We start from the raw sequence: 15478 nt of genomic DNA, 5'->3' as shown, positions 1-15478 counted from the left end.
CACTCATAACAGTAATTTCAATTATCTTTTCAGGGCTTTTGTGGCACTGACAGAGTCTAAATAAATTCTTGTAACTGACAGCTTGAAAGGAGCTAGTGTCATATTTTCCTCGATCATGAAATAACCCTCATTCTGTTGGATCTCTAACTGATCATTTACCTCCGTTTACCTCAGACAAGTGACACTGGCACTCAAAAACTTAAAAGTCTCTAAGGTGTTGGCTTTCATGGACATTTTCTCAAGCATGTGTAGTCAAGGTATGGCAGCCTCCGATGGGACAATGGAGATTAATAATTGAATAAAACTGAATAATTTCTGTAGAATAGGATAGATGTTTGCACTGAATGGACAGGAGATTCACTGACAGCTGGTTCATCTCTCAGAACTTACAGTACAGACAGTAAGATCCAGCTCAACCAAATGAAAGATAACAGACACTGCAGCAATGTTGGAGGTCACTGAGGGAAATCTTAAAGTGGAACTGGAGAATGCCACTGAATACAATATTTTATTGACCTGTCTGTCAGTGAGTCATAGAAGCAACCAAGATACAGATGAAACTACTGACTGTATACCTGGCCCGTCTCCAGTTTGCACAGGCAGATGAGACAATCTAGCAAGGGCTCAATGAGGTAGATGAGGAGAAGCTACATGCCAGGCTATCACTTTACTACTCACTTTACGCTATACCCTTTACTAGAAAATGGAGGAGCTGAAGATACTACAAAACATGGACTTGAGTACCCATGAGCGGGGGAATAAATATTCAATGGCTGTAAGATGGAGGAAACATTTCAAGAATTGAGCAGCTGCTCCACGAAGTTGCTCAAGGCAGAGAAAAATATTTTTTCCCCAAGAGTAGAAAGCTTAGGATGGAGAAAGTCAACAAAGGATCTAGACACAGAGAGTTTTAAGAACCCTGGAGCTGACCATTCAGCCAAGAAGTCCTCCAACTTGAACAACCATTTGGATGTTTGTCCCTTCCCACAGATACGACCCATAGCAGATTGCAAACAGGGAAATGAAAGGCTGTCTCCTGTGTCATCTAACCTCCTCCTTTCTACAGATACTAGAGGTCACCTGGCAATAAAACATAACTATGTTTTTTAGGACAAATACTCAAACAAGAAATGTCCCGGAGGCTGTAGGGATCATCATCCTGGCCCCAACCCAGAGGAAGAAGAGGAAAAAGAGGAAAATGGAGTCCATGTTTCTGAACACAATTAGGACACGAGTACCTTTTTATTCAGTGAAATATCTATCGCCTGTGATGTCTCTTAAATTATACAGTGTGTGGCTTGTATACTGTTTCTTCTGTGGAGAATTTTAAGTGATTAACGTTATGCGCATGGCATTTAAAACAGCTGGACCAAGTGGAACCAAAATAGGACAGATGTGTTCAAGGTCATAGGGGGCTACAGCCTATCCCAGCATGCACTAGGCAAGACAGTTTGACAGTCTCACAGGGCTAACACAGAATGACAAAACACATTCACACCTACAGGCAATTCAGACTTTCTGATTCACCTTACTTGCATGTCTTTGGACTGTGAGAGGAATCTAGAGCACCTGAATAAAATCCATTTAGGCACAGGGAAATCATGACAAACAGGCCTATCACCGTTTCAAAAGATAAAGTTCAAACTAATTAAAACACGTCATTCATTCAAATTAATTTAAACGCACCCCATGTAAGCCTAATCCGAAACATCTGTCATAGAATTAAAATTTTTTCTGCTCATTTGCATTTCCTCCTCTGTCTCCCTTGTGTGACAAGCTAACATTACTGTAAAGTCGAGGACCCCCCCCCCCCCATTTAAGAAATGGGTTTAATTTCTGAATACTCAGCTATCTGGCTGCTGGACCGCTGGGTGAATTTCTGGCATGTTAGAAATTTTGGTCGGTTGTCTTGCAGTTTGAGCAATCCCACAGTTTGATTTCCCACATGGCTGCTGTCAAAAGACTCATTACAAACTGTAGCAAGCTTGTTTTAATATTACTGGAATAGGATTTTACATTTTGTGGCTATTGTAGTCTTGACTGAGACTCAAGTTCGCAGGAGAATAGACCATCTCTGGTTCATAGCAGAACTGTAAAAAGAACGCTGCCTTTTTCTTGTCAATATTGTTGAAGAGACAGCCGTCTTGTTTGAATAACTTTACTGGAGCTGTCAGTGGGCAAAAATGAGTTGTGAGTTCACTGTTTACATTTAGTATGGGCACCTCTGTCATCATCGATTGACTGATCTGTCCAGTATGAACAAAGAAGTCATATATTTTGACTGTGCAGAAAGGCCAATTTAAGTGTGTAGAGTAAATTAACACAACATACAAGATTAATAGAAAAGCACTTTGATGAAAATGTAAGCAGCATCACCCTTTGCCACAGTTTTTCCATCTATGCCCCTGAATCCCAAAATGCTTCTTCTCGTGGTATCTTAAATAGTTTGGTGCCAAAATTGTTCGCTCGGCACAGCTCGCTAGTTTTCTCCATTTTGCAGTGCATTTTATGAGCTTGCATCACCGGAGTACAAGGCACAGCCTGTTGTGGTTATACACTGAGAATTTTGTATTTGAACAGATCGATACAGATCGAATATTCAGTTTCCCCCCCCCAGCTAGTTCAAACCCTAGTTCGAATTTCAAATACGAAAGTGACAAACCTAAAGCAAAACCAACTAAATCAAATATGTCTCACTGCACACTGAAAACCTTGAGAAATGTAGCATTTCCTGCTTGATAACATGTTTTGCCCTTGGCTAATTGCTCCTGAAGACCCACTGGATCTTTGATTAACATCCTCTGCCACATAAGATGAATGAAATTCTTTATCTACTGACTCCTATAGGTAAACATTTTAAGGCTATGGCTGCTTGAATGCAGTATATCTTCTTAGGAATACTGTAGGTTTACTTTCTCATTGCTTCATTGTTATTGAATCCTTGAAGCATGTCACTTAATTGCTGCAGTTAAATTGTTCACATCCAATGAGAGGGCTATTGTTGTTGAAATGTTTCATGTCAGAGACAGCAACCACATGAATGAGTGTGGTAGCAGCACATGGACTGAGCACTGTTTTGCATTTGCCTTGGTTTTCATGCCAACCGAAAAGCTGAAATGACATCGCAGCTTAGTTTTCAAACCATGACACTTGGAGAAATGATAAAAGAACTGTAAGAACTACCAACCAGACTTCAGATGCAAATTAATAACAAAATGACATGTGGAATTGGACAAGAAAACTAAATATCAAAACAAGTCAATAACAAGCTCAGACAGTGCGTTTCACAGACTGCTGTCCTGTAGGCTTTATACTATAAACCAATTATCAGGTTTCAAAATTTGCAAAAAACAAACAAACAAACAAAAAAAAACATATCACAGTGGGGTGCACAACGCAGCTAACGAAGAAATGTCTGGAGTTTCGAGGAGTGTGGCCAGCCTGAAAACTTGATTTCATGTGTGACAAAGTCAGCATGTGAGGACAACTGCCTGAAGTGTCAAAACAGAGCAGCACTTTCCACCATACAAACTGAGTCACAGTAACAAGCCAGAGGAGATATTACGTGTATGAACATTGCAAGCATTCACCAGCCCCTAAATCCTCCCTTCTTTCTTTGTACTTGTTGTCCAATTTATCTACTATTTTACAAACTGTCTCACTCGCATAATTCAGCCTCTAAGAAAGGGTTGCCTATTGATGTGTGACTGCCTGCCTTAATCCTCTTTTGGATTTTCTAATATTTAAGGAAGCGGATTATGGTCATAATGACTGAACTGTAACTATATGAACAAAGATGTTCAACTTGGGAAAGGGAAATTAGCTAATTTTGAAATAATTACTACTTTAAATAGATCTGTAAAGAAAAAAAAAAAAGTACACCAGCTGGAAAATCGGTGAGCTTCCTTGCTGACCACCTGGTCTGCACCTACACAGTGAGAGAGGGTGTGGCATATAGCAGAAGTGGGAACACACACATAACATTGTGCGTAGGAGGGATGAGACTGTGCCATCAGGGGGGATTTCTCAAAGCAGGACTAGAAAGTTTGCCATGTAACTGTGAAAAAGATTATGATAAATCCTGGCGATAATGACTTGAATCAAAGACAAATAGCTAAACATCAGCTTTAGCAGTGTAATTTAATCATGCATGCTTATTTTTACTAATTAGAAACAAAACTTTTCCAAATACTGGATAATACTTTACACTTTTTATTCATGTTGTATGACTTGCTCATCCTTAAACACTTCTCCCAAGATACTACTACTCTCACAGTATTACCATAATGTATTTAAAGGTCAACTGTTTGACATTTTGGGTAATGGCACAGAGTTGATCAAAAGCTGAATAGCATAATGAATGGAAATGGGGAAAAAACTAAGAAAGCCAAGAAGTGGTTCCAGCATTCAACTGCCCCATTAAACCATACAAATTAAACAAAATAACATGTTAAATAGTAAAAATTTAGAGACAGATTTTGTTGCCTTTACACAGAGCCAGGCTAGCTGTTTCCCCTTACTACCAGTCTTAATGCTAAGCCAAACTAATCACCTGCTGGTTGTAGCTTCTGTCACTGAAAAAGCCAGGAACACAGGTAGAGAGGGTCCAAATGCAGCCTCACTAGCAGGCAGGTGAATGCTGTGAAGGTACTTTTAATGAGGCAAAAACAGGCTTACAGGCAGATGAGGTGAACAAGCCGGCAGACAGGAATCCAGGAATACCAGCATCAGGGAAACACACACACACAACCAGGAACAAAGCAGACGAACCTCAAAGAGTGAGGGGTACACAATGACACACAGGTGAACTAATCAGGGTGGGGCAGACAATCGCAAAGGTGGGAAAAGAAACAAAGAAAGGAAGTAAAATCACAAAGGACGTATAAGGAAAGTAATTTCAAAATAAAACAGGAAATAGCACAGATTGTGACAGCTTCATTTTTACTATACAGACATGAGAGTGGCATCTACTCATTAAACTCTTGGCTAAAAAGTAATTGTATTTCCCAAAATGTCAAACTGTTCATTTGAGGAAGGCCATAGTTTTAAAAAAATATAACTTGACATTAGCTCTGTGTTTGGGTTTATGTTGGTTTTTATTTTATTTTTGCTTTTTTTTTTTTTTTGCATCTGTTTTACAATCTAACAGTTAACTTTGACATGTTTATCCAGCATTACAGCTTTTAAAAATATTTTTTATATAATATAATATATATAATATTTTTTTTTTTTTTTTTTTTTTTTTTTTTTTTTTTTGTAAAGAAAAAGGAAACTATATTCACCCCATGATCTGCTCAGTAGTCGTGCTGCTCTTAGATCATGTTATCAGAATATCAATATCAACAGCTATGCTAATGACACATGCTTGTTTGCTTTTAATAAATGGATGTATAATAACCTTCTAAAACTTGAATGACTGTTTTAGTTATTTTTAAGCTAAAATGTCAAATATTTTATATTTATAGCTTCTCAAACATGAGGAATTGATGCTGTCCTTTGTCATACATGATAGTAAACAAGCATGTTTGGGTCTTGGACTGTTGGCAGACAGAACAATTAATCAACAAACCAAAAAATAATAATAATAATTTGCAGATCATTTAATAATCAAATAATCGGTTGTTGCAGCCCTACAAGACTAAATACTATTGCTTAGCACCAAGGCCAAAAAAAGCAAGAACCCTGGATCTCTGGCTCCCAAGATCAAGCCTGAGGACTACATGATCAGCATTCTTTCAGTCAAAAATACTGACAGGGTCCAATTTCAACCAGCAAGGTGCCAAAAAGCTAATTCATGCTTACATCTCAAGTAGGACAGACTTCTACAAATTTCTCTGGTATTACTGAAATATCTATTTAGGGACTGCTGATAGTATAATTTCTGCTGCTTGAATCAAGACAAGAAAAAGAGGGAGCAAATGAGTGTGGTGTTAACTGAACCTGAAATGGCTCCAAGTATATTTTAGCATTGATTTTAAATTCCCTTTGTTTATATATAAAGCTCTAAAGGAATGAGCTCACATCACAGACTCCCTGCTGTTTTAAGTGCCTTCACGTTCACTCACATCCTCCGCTGTGCATTGTTAAAAGTTCAGAACCACAGACATGAGACATTTTCGTGTCTCCAAACTGTGGAATGTCAGTCCCCTGGATGTTATGGAGCCAACCTCAGTGAGCATTTTTAAGCAACAGCTTAAAAGACATCTGATTCTGTTGGTTTTCTAATGTTTCTCTTACTCTTTACATAAATTTAGTATTGCTATGGTGCCATTTTGTCTTCCATTTTGCTCCTCATTTCTCTTGATTGTAAAGCAAATTCCATTCTTTGTATGAAGTGTGCCTTATAAATTGTTATTTCTATTGTTGTTGCTATTTTTAGACTTTCCATCTGTCTTCTATATAGTAACTACCATTTTTACCCTTCAGTAGCTGTGTGTTCTCAGACATAGCTTAATGTCTGCTTGACTTATATGCTTGAGAACACAGTATATCAGTCAGTGAGCTGTATACTTAACCTTTTGTAGCAACAACCATTTCTCTGCTTTTGAACAAAGCAGACATAAGCGCTATCAAGATGTACTGGATTATTGATCTCATTTATGCACAAAATGTATGCCTATAGCAAACTGCCAAGAAAAGCGATTTGAAAAAAAAAACAGAACAATGTGCCTTTGTGTGAGTGTGGATGAATTAGTGAATAAATGGGGGAAAGAATGACAAAGGGAAGAGAAGAGAAGATATAATTCCCTTTAAACTCTATGCAGAACTCTTGGCTTCACTTTTTTTCTTTTTCCTTTAAATTTCAGGCTACCTGCCAGATCAGTTAATCAATTAACTATAGAATGGATTGGGTGTGTGCGTGTGTGTGTGTGAGTGAGTGAGAGAGAGGAAGAGAGAGGGGAAGAGAGAGGGGAAGAGAGAGAGTGAGAGGGTGAGTGAGAGGGAGAGAGAGGGAGAGGGGCAGGGCAAGAAACAGGCACACAAGACTGATTCCCTCAAACTCTGCTACCTCTCATCAGGCTCATATTTAATCTGCTCGGTCATTCACAGTCAAAATCCCTCAAATTACCGCACAAGACATGTGAGTGAACACTGACCACACTGCGTCAAAAGGGCTCCGTGCGTAAATCTGGAGCACATTCACTACTTACGCTACTGTTTTGTCCGGACCAGTGCACCATCGCCTGGTTATGGGCCGTGTCCCCGCTGAGTGCAAATGTCGAACTTGTGAGCTGAAACTCCTCCTGGTCCGAAAACGAAGCCTCATCCCCGCCCTCGGGTCTGAATCCGGACCAAGTCTCTGCGCCCCTTCGCGTTCGTCTCCGACCGGCCACATCCTTGTCCTCGTTTACCGTCACATCAACCTGCGCCCCATTTTCTCCATAAAAACTGTTATTTTTCGCATCACCGGTGCCATTCTCTGTCACGTTTTGGGGAAAAGGAGTAAACGCACGAGAAAACAGTTTCGAGTTGGAAAGTTTTTGTTGACCGTTTAACGCGTCCTTCTCGAGGCAACTTGTTTTATTTCCCCGTATCCGTGGCTGTACTTTGGATGAACTTTCTCCGCTCGCGGTTAATTCCGCAGCGTTGTGCTTTTCGTCCCCCTCGGCGGTGGGTTTGGCTCCCGGTGTCCCGTCGTTAAATCGAAGAAATTCTTCAACTGGTGCCTCACCAAAATTAGTCAAATCCAGCGCCGAGAGTTCCCGGGGATATGCTGTGATTAGCGGCAGCTGGCACGAGGGATTGCACCTCACCTCCGCTTTTGTTCCGCCCAGGATGGAAGTTAGGGTGAAGAGCCAAATCCACTCAGAGAAAATGATAAAAAGGCAGTGACCGAGGCGCGTCTCCATTCTACGCTAATTCCGACTTCAGGCGCGTTAAAAACATATCATTTTCACTGTTGAGCGTCTGTCTGTCATCACCTGGCAAAGTGGAGTCCGTGAATGCACTGTGGGGAGGTGCAGCAGCGCGCGGACAAGTGTTCCAAAGTACTGATGTAAACGACGCATCAGAGGAGGAGCTGGAGGCTGAATCCTGTACGAGAGAGGGGGAGAGGGGCCCATACCCCCGCATCCTCATCTCAACCTGGATGGAAAAAAAGAAAGAAAAAAAAAACAGCAACTGGGCGTACTCTTAATTAAGTTATATTTCTGGAGAGGCACGCGCTCCCCTGGGGGTCTTTATTCTGTTTTTGATCAGCTCTGTGCCAGATACTAAGTCAGACGAAATATTTTGCCTTAGTATTATATGTCAAAGTAATAGTAATATTCATTATCCCATAGGTAATTATGCATTAGATTAAAATAGTGTGAAAGGTCTTCAGATGTTGGGGCCCCTGGGGAAAAAATCTAGAGACATTATCGGCTCTGCCTCTGGTAGTCTTTGTGTGGAAATGTTCCTGACAGGGGCTTTATGGAAGATACAATGAGGCTTTGCATTTTCCATTAGTGCAGGCCTGGGTAATCAATTAACAGGATTGCCTGTGTTCACTGTCAATTATGCCACGCAGGTAATGACTCTGTTGTGGCCCGCCTGCAAAATGGCTTGGAAATTGTTTCACTTAGGCTGCACTCCTGTATTACCCATTCAACACAGATGAATGGAGAAAATGCATATTCCTCAAATTTTAGGTTCTGTTTTTTTGTGCCCTTTTCTCAGGTTAATGGAGGGTTGTCTGACAGAAAATAATGAGAAGGATTCATACCAGAGGTGAGCGAGTAATCATTTTCTCTATCATCCTCCTCTGCTTGCTGTTACAGGCACAGGGGAGTATGCAGGTGCCATGGCAATAATCGAAAAGCCATTATTGCCATGCAATGCAGACATACTGTATATGTATGAATATATTTCTCTATACTTTGGGCTTTGTTCCAGTCAGCTAATGGTAAACCATTAGGAGAACTAGAGCCTGTCCAAACCCTGTGATTAGATTCTATTTCTGGGCAACATTTAGTCAATAGGATGAGGATGCTGTTGACTGGTGACTGATGCTGAAGAGACTGCCTATATTGAGCTGTGTTCTTCCCATCACTCCGAGCTGCGACGTGATCCTGTTCCACATACGGGTCAACTGCACAGAGATGTCTTTCATTGGCAGCCATTAGTGATGCAGTGAGCAAGAGCTGTCTCAATCTGTTTCAGTTAGCCCCCACCAGACAAGGGGAAACCAGTCTATAATGCAGATTGATGGCTGACTGAGAATTTCAATCATGGAGAACATGGACTAAAAAGCTCAAGTCTTGACCGTAATGCAGACCTAAAGCACAGTCTAACTATTGTAATGTAGGAGACCTCATAAAAGAAATAAAGTCTGTGCGTGGCACCTATTCAACTTTTTACATGTATTTTTTACTTGCTGTGACTTTGTCAGACACACATCTGCAATGACACTGTGGAGTGATTATAATGGATTTTCTCCTAACCTGTCTGCTTAGTTTAGACATGGATGGTTGTGCACATGCAGCTAGGACTGTGTATGGCTGGTTTGGTACTGTCCCTTGTTTTGCTTGTAACATTTCTGTGATAAAAAACAGTTTTCTAAAGGTGGATGCAATTTTTCATTATCGATACTGATTGTTTTCTCGATTAAACAATTAACTGTTTAAATGTAAGAAAATAGTGAAAAAGACATTGCAGTCTACACTGCTCGCAACTTCTTCCCTCTACCACCACCAGTGTCAATACTGTACCTCAGGCTCCCTCAGGGATCTCTGATTGGCTACTATTCATAGGGCTCTATCCCTATACATCGCCTTAATCGACAGGGTCAGTTCCAAAGTCTTTCTTAATTAAAGTTTCTGCATCCATCTTAATATATGTCTTTCCTGATTGAATTGATTTTCCAAAAAAAAAAACTAAACTGAGGACTGGGAGGTGTAAAGTGTGCATTAAAAATCAAATATCCTGGAAGGATGTTTCTGACTTGTTCACAGAGTTTAAATTTCACTTTACAAGGTGACAGATTTCAGGACTGATACCATACAGCACATTGGTGTGCACAACATGGCAGCTGAGTGGAATCGTCTTTCGACTGACAAGATTGCTTTGTCGCTTGTCACACAGACTGAATACAAACTGCGTCATGCTCCCTGAGCTCATACTTCTATGATGGGACCTTGTGAGCAGTGTGAAAAGCACACAAAGGACTGAAACGACAGTGATCCATGTTGCTGGATTAATCTGTGTTTTTTTAATTAAATAGGATTCTGTGGAAGAAGAAAAGAGTACTGTATAGCCCTTCTTTGAAATGAGACCTTTTCCACTCTGGTGTCTGGTTTACTTTCACAACCATCCTGATTACTCTGGTCCTCATAATATATTAAAAAAGGACCAAAGATACTCCAGACATTAGTCATGCATAGTGTATTGTCTCACCCTTGTGCTCCAACTAAAAAGCTAACATCTGCCTTCAGTGCAGCTTAGCATTGATTATGAGCAGCAATATATGTGTATGTGACAAAAGCCACAAACAGTTGCCATAGAAAAGTGATCCTCTTTTTCAGAATGTGATAATTATGTACCTAATTTTCTAAAAATCTAATTTTCTAAAATGAGAAACGTAATAAAAAGCGTGGAACTTCTGTGCAAGCTATTTGGCGTCATGCAGATGTGTTACAGAACCACTCATACTAAGTCAGAGGGTGTTGAGATAGCAATAGCATAGCTCAATTTAATGATGGGCACCTGAGACATCTGCTTCAATTAGTGCTGAACACACCTCTGGGGCATCAGGAGAGAAAATCACCTTTTCAAATAATGATTTCAATTACATTATTGAGATATATGGTGAAATGCAATACAGGCTGCAGGTTAAGTGCTCTGACCCCAGTGAAATGCTGCAGGGTGTACCCATTTGATACCACAAATCCTTTAGTTACTCTTCAAATATGTGATATAAGGTTTGTAGTCTGCTGTGTTGCCAGTGAAATGGTGAGATGCTTCTTTTCTATTCACAGAAAGATATGAAATATTGTAAACAGATCAATACAGATACTTATGATATCTAATTACCAGAAACATACAAAGTGTCTATTTTCTACTGCTGCCATTCTCTACTTTGATTCATTTTGTGCTCATGTTATTGTACAGTGGATGTGTCTTTAATTCAATGACCTTCAACTCAGGATATGAGGTCTGATTCAAAAACATCATCTATTCACAGATTTAGTGATCAGTGGAGTTGATTTCCTTATCTCAGAACCTCCTCGCCATTATGTTAATCTTCATTCTTTCTCATCTTTAGCTCAACCTTCAGTTTTCAGCTCAGGACAAAAACTGCGGCTTAATATGATCACAAAGTTACATTAATCCACATTTTAAAGAGTACATTATTTTCACAATTTGAGGAAACGTTAAGAAATTAATGTTTTGAGCTCCAGGGCATAAATTTTTCCACATCTCGCTCCTGCCAAGAAGCCAAAATGCAGTGATGTTGCATGACCTTAACTCCACTAGAAATTTGTGTGATAGGTCTGAGCTGCTTGTAAGATTTGAAGAAATTAAGCTATAGCACAGGGCACCAGTTCTTTTTTTATTATTATAATTTTTTTTAACATGTGCAAAGTAAGGGTAAAATGTTGCAAATTATGTATTTTGGAGCTATTTGTCTTAATTTTGTCTTGTTTTTTTGTCTTGTTTTTTTTTCTTGTTTTTTACTTTATGTGCCCAACATGGACAACTTTATATGGTTAGAATAACCAGCAAATATGAGTGGTAATGCAGGGCCTGATAAGCACTTAGCACTTAGGAACAAATATAGCAGATTATTTCATAAAGTGTTCATTATTCACAGCATTAGTGCACACTCAGTAAGTTGTACAGTGTTCTATTTGCTTTGGTGGTTGTTATCTTCATGTTTGACTGCCAAGACAGCATTAGATGAACAAGGCTCAGTGGGGAATGAAGACATGATCTTGCCTTGGTGTAGTCTGTCACAAAACATGGTATAATGGATTCATTCTATCGTGCACATTTGGATTTAAAGTTATGTAGAGAGCATAATTAAAGGCTTGTAGATTAAAATGAACTAGAATAAAGTGCTCTAGAGCAAATTAAATATTTTCTAGTCTCCACTAAATGAAAAAAGAAATTATTTAATTTAATTTTGCATGTCATAATATGAACTTATTTAAAAACTAAAGTCCCTTAAGTTTGCTTTCTGGAAAATAATGAGTTTAAAGCAGTTAATACCTCCCGTGGCCACCAGGCTTGAATAAAACAAATAGAGCCATTATAGATGTTTGAGCCAAAAACCTTGGTTCCATTAAAATAAAACAACTTATCTCTTTAATTAATATCCCACTGGTCTGTCCCAGCCTAATATTTCTGTTTCAATGATAAATGTATCATCGTTCAAATTCTTTTTTTTTTTTTTTTTTTTTGTGTGTAACTGTACTGTAACTTGAGTTAGAGGAGATATTAGTGCTGTTTAACAAAACCAAAACACAGCAAATTTTTATTTGATGCCCCAGATAAAAGCTAGAAGGAGGTCATTTGTGAGAAGCTGAGGTAAAGTTCATTTTAGGGTAACAAATACAAACAGGTTTGCAGACAATGGCCTCTTGTCTTATTGTTGCTGTAGTTGTTTTTTTCATATAAAAATGGACAGCTTGGGAAATGATGCTGTGGTGATTCATCCCTCATTAGATTAACAAATCTGATTCCTGAGGGATGTCTTCAGGTGGTCAGAGGGAGTCCTGAAAGTGGAAGAAGAAAAATAATCCTGACCCAGTAATTGAAGACACCCTGGCTGTAAACATTAATATCTGAGAGGAATATTGAAATGTTGGCACAGCAGGCCTGAAGTTTTTTTTTCTCTGAAGTAGCTTGGGATTAAAACTTTTAGAAGTCCTTCATGTCCATTTAAAGGGTCTGTGGAAGTGACAGAAGTCTGGACACCCTGCGGACAATTTCCTCATTAAAGTGTTGTCTTTTTTCTTTTTGACCCACTCAGTTTAGAAAATATTACAGCAGTTTGCAAGTGGAGAGAGATATCTTTGAAATCTTAAGTAACAGCCACACATGTAAATATTATAAATGAACAGGATAAATGTTTGAAAAGTATTAAAGAGATATACAGGACAAACCCAGATATCCTTGAGGAGGACAAGTCAAACAATTTTCCACACAGTGGGATGTCTGTGAAGATTATCAGTCATCCAGGTCATGGTTATCCAAGAAGAGTTGAATTGAGGGCAGCTGGATTTGGTTGTAGATCTTGAAGACAGTTCACCCCTTATTCAAGAGTCTTGGACACAGTGGGAGTTATAACAACTTCTCATGAGCCTCCAGCTGCAAAACCACAGACATGAGGCACAGACTTGTTATATCAATTATAGATGTCTCCATTCAAGCTGTTTCCTCATATTGCAAATGGCAAGAGTGATAAAACTTATTAATCAATAGTGCATGGCACTATTGATTAATAATAAATAACAATTACTACTAGCTCTAATTATTATTGTAAAAATGAAATCTATCTATCTATCTACCCAGATGTGCTGATTTTTACTGGGAAACGTGCTTGATACAACAATTTCCCCAAAGTAAATGTCAACCATCTGAAGCAACACACAGGGCCTAGTCTTGATTATTTGCTTTCTTGCAGAGAGTTACATGAGAGGATCAATACCACTCATGTCCTACCCACTCATGGTAAATATGAGGCTCCAGCCAAAGACTGGAAAAAACATCCAGCTTGAATTTGTCCATGTGTTTTTATACTTTTTTTTTTTTTTGCATGAATGAAATAAATGAGCTTTAGAGGTAGAGGCAGATTTGGTTTCATTTGGACAGAGCTGAAACAGCTACTTATCTGTTTCACCTGTTTCCAGACTTTATGCTAAACTAAGCTAACCGTCTGCTGGCAGTATTACATATTTACCATACAGACATGAGACTGGTGTCCATCATCTGACTCTAAGCAAGAAAACAGATAAGCATATTCCCCAAAATGTCATATTATTTTTTACTAAACTGGTCTTACACACTCTTTGGCAGCAGCTTAGGTTTGGAAGCAACATGCTGCTCTTGTGTTTCTCCTTGCAAAGCAGTGGTCTTCAAGTCCCCTTTTCCCTAACTTAATTAGTCATGGAGAGACACATATGAGAAAAAGAGAAGGTCATTTTTGTTGTTTAGCATGCAGATAGAAACTTCAGGACACAGATCACTAGTTTCATGAGCTAGCCAGTAACCACTAATGAGGTCAGCACAGCCTTTCCTTAGTAGTCTAAAGGCCATGGAAAACTTAAAAACACTTAACTTTGCACAATAACAACGGAGCCAGGAGGGGGTGGGAACTCCCACACAGTGCATCAGTAATTCACAAAGTAAAATATTTCATCCTGCAGAAGACCCCTCTTATTTTCAGGAATGTCATTTTTGAGTCGTATGAGGGAGCTGGAGAGAGACATCCTTCTAGACATCAATTATTAACCAAAGCTTATATCACAACCTCATAGATCAAAACAGTAAGCTTGTAAGATACTAGAGGGCATCTCATATATTTAGCGCTGCCAGAGAAACACAAACCTAAGACAGAAAGGTTAGGCGTTTGAAATCTGACGCGAGCGCACGAGTCTTTGTAATTTCCCTGACAGGTACGCGATATGGCAGAGGAACACTGTAGGGTATGTGGGTCTATCTTTGTACTTCTCCATCAGAGGCAGAGGATTTTGCACCACCACAGAATAGTGTTCCTGTGAAAATGAATATTTTATGATATTGCTACCAGGCTATGATTGGTAGCATAAGAGTAGATTTGCATTCCAAACTGCCTCTTGTGCAAAAAATTCATCATTATCAACTTTAGATATGTCTTAATGTACCCAGCAGTCCAAAAACAAGTGGTATGGTGTTTTCCATTGTCTCCCCTGAGGTTAAAAACCACAAGGCAGGTAAAAATATTTACGCTAGGTTAAAAGCCTGCAATTCCCTGATTCATTAGAACCATATTTAGCACTGGGAAGACTAGATTTCAGCGTGGGCTCTGATTCATTCTGCTGCAACCAGTGGTGATAAAAAGGTTTTCCCCTCCTTGTGGGTGCTTCTAATAATGATGTTGTCACAGCACATTTTTGTTTATTTCATCTGACAAAAAATAAATAAATAATCTATTTCCAGATAATTTTAGATAACTTTAATCTAATGTTTTTTGGAGCTTTCTATTGGTAGTTAGGCATCTCAGATTTAAGGTCGTGGTCTTGTCCTGTTCTGCACTGTTGCAAAACAAAGACATTAGAGGTGAAATGAATAATGTAGAGTCATTGCTAAGTAAGAAGTCTGGACTCTTGCCTCAAGGAGGGCTGCGTCATTCTCTAAGCCCCTGTAACCTATATTTGTTTGAGTTGGTTTTAACAGCCCATCGGGGAGCAGAGCTTTCCAATGCAATGAGCTTGCAATGTTAAAGCAGATGATTCATCTTTGTCCTTGTGCTGCGAAGCATAAATGTGACACAGTTTCCACACAACTCTGAAGTTAC

The 15478-nt window shown here is 39.2% G+C and overlaps 1 protein-coding gene across 1 annotated transcript in view; it reads right to left on the bottom strand.

Annotated features, from left to right (window-relative positions):
- Nucleotides 1–7850, bottom strand: part of LOC121189452 (VPS10 domain-containing receptor SorCS1-like) — a 103096-nt gene extending 95246 nt beyond the window's left edge. Inside the window, exon 1 of the mRNA XM_041049581.1 lies at nt 7152–7850. Within this exon, the coding sequence (XP_040905515.1) occupies nt 7152–7850 (699 nt within the window). The remainder of the gene's footprint in view (nt 1–7151) is intronic.
- Between the last annotated feature and the right edge of the window lie 7628 nt (nt 7851–15478).

This window comes from Toxotes jaculatrix, chromosome 11, assembly GCF_017976425.1.
Source record: "Toxotes jaculatrix isolate fToxJac2 chromosome 11, fToxJac2.pri, whole genome shotgun sequence".
NCBI lineage: Eukaryota > Metazoa > Chordata > Actinopteri > Toxotidae > Toxotes > Toxotes jaculatrix.
Note: the sequence above shows the minus strand (reverse complement) of the source record. Positions and strands in the feature narration are given on the sequence as shown.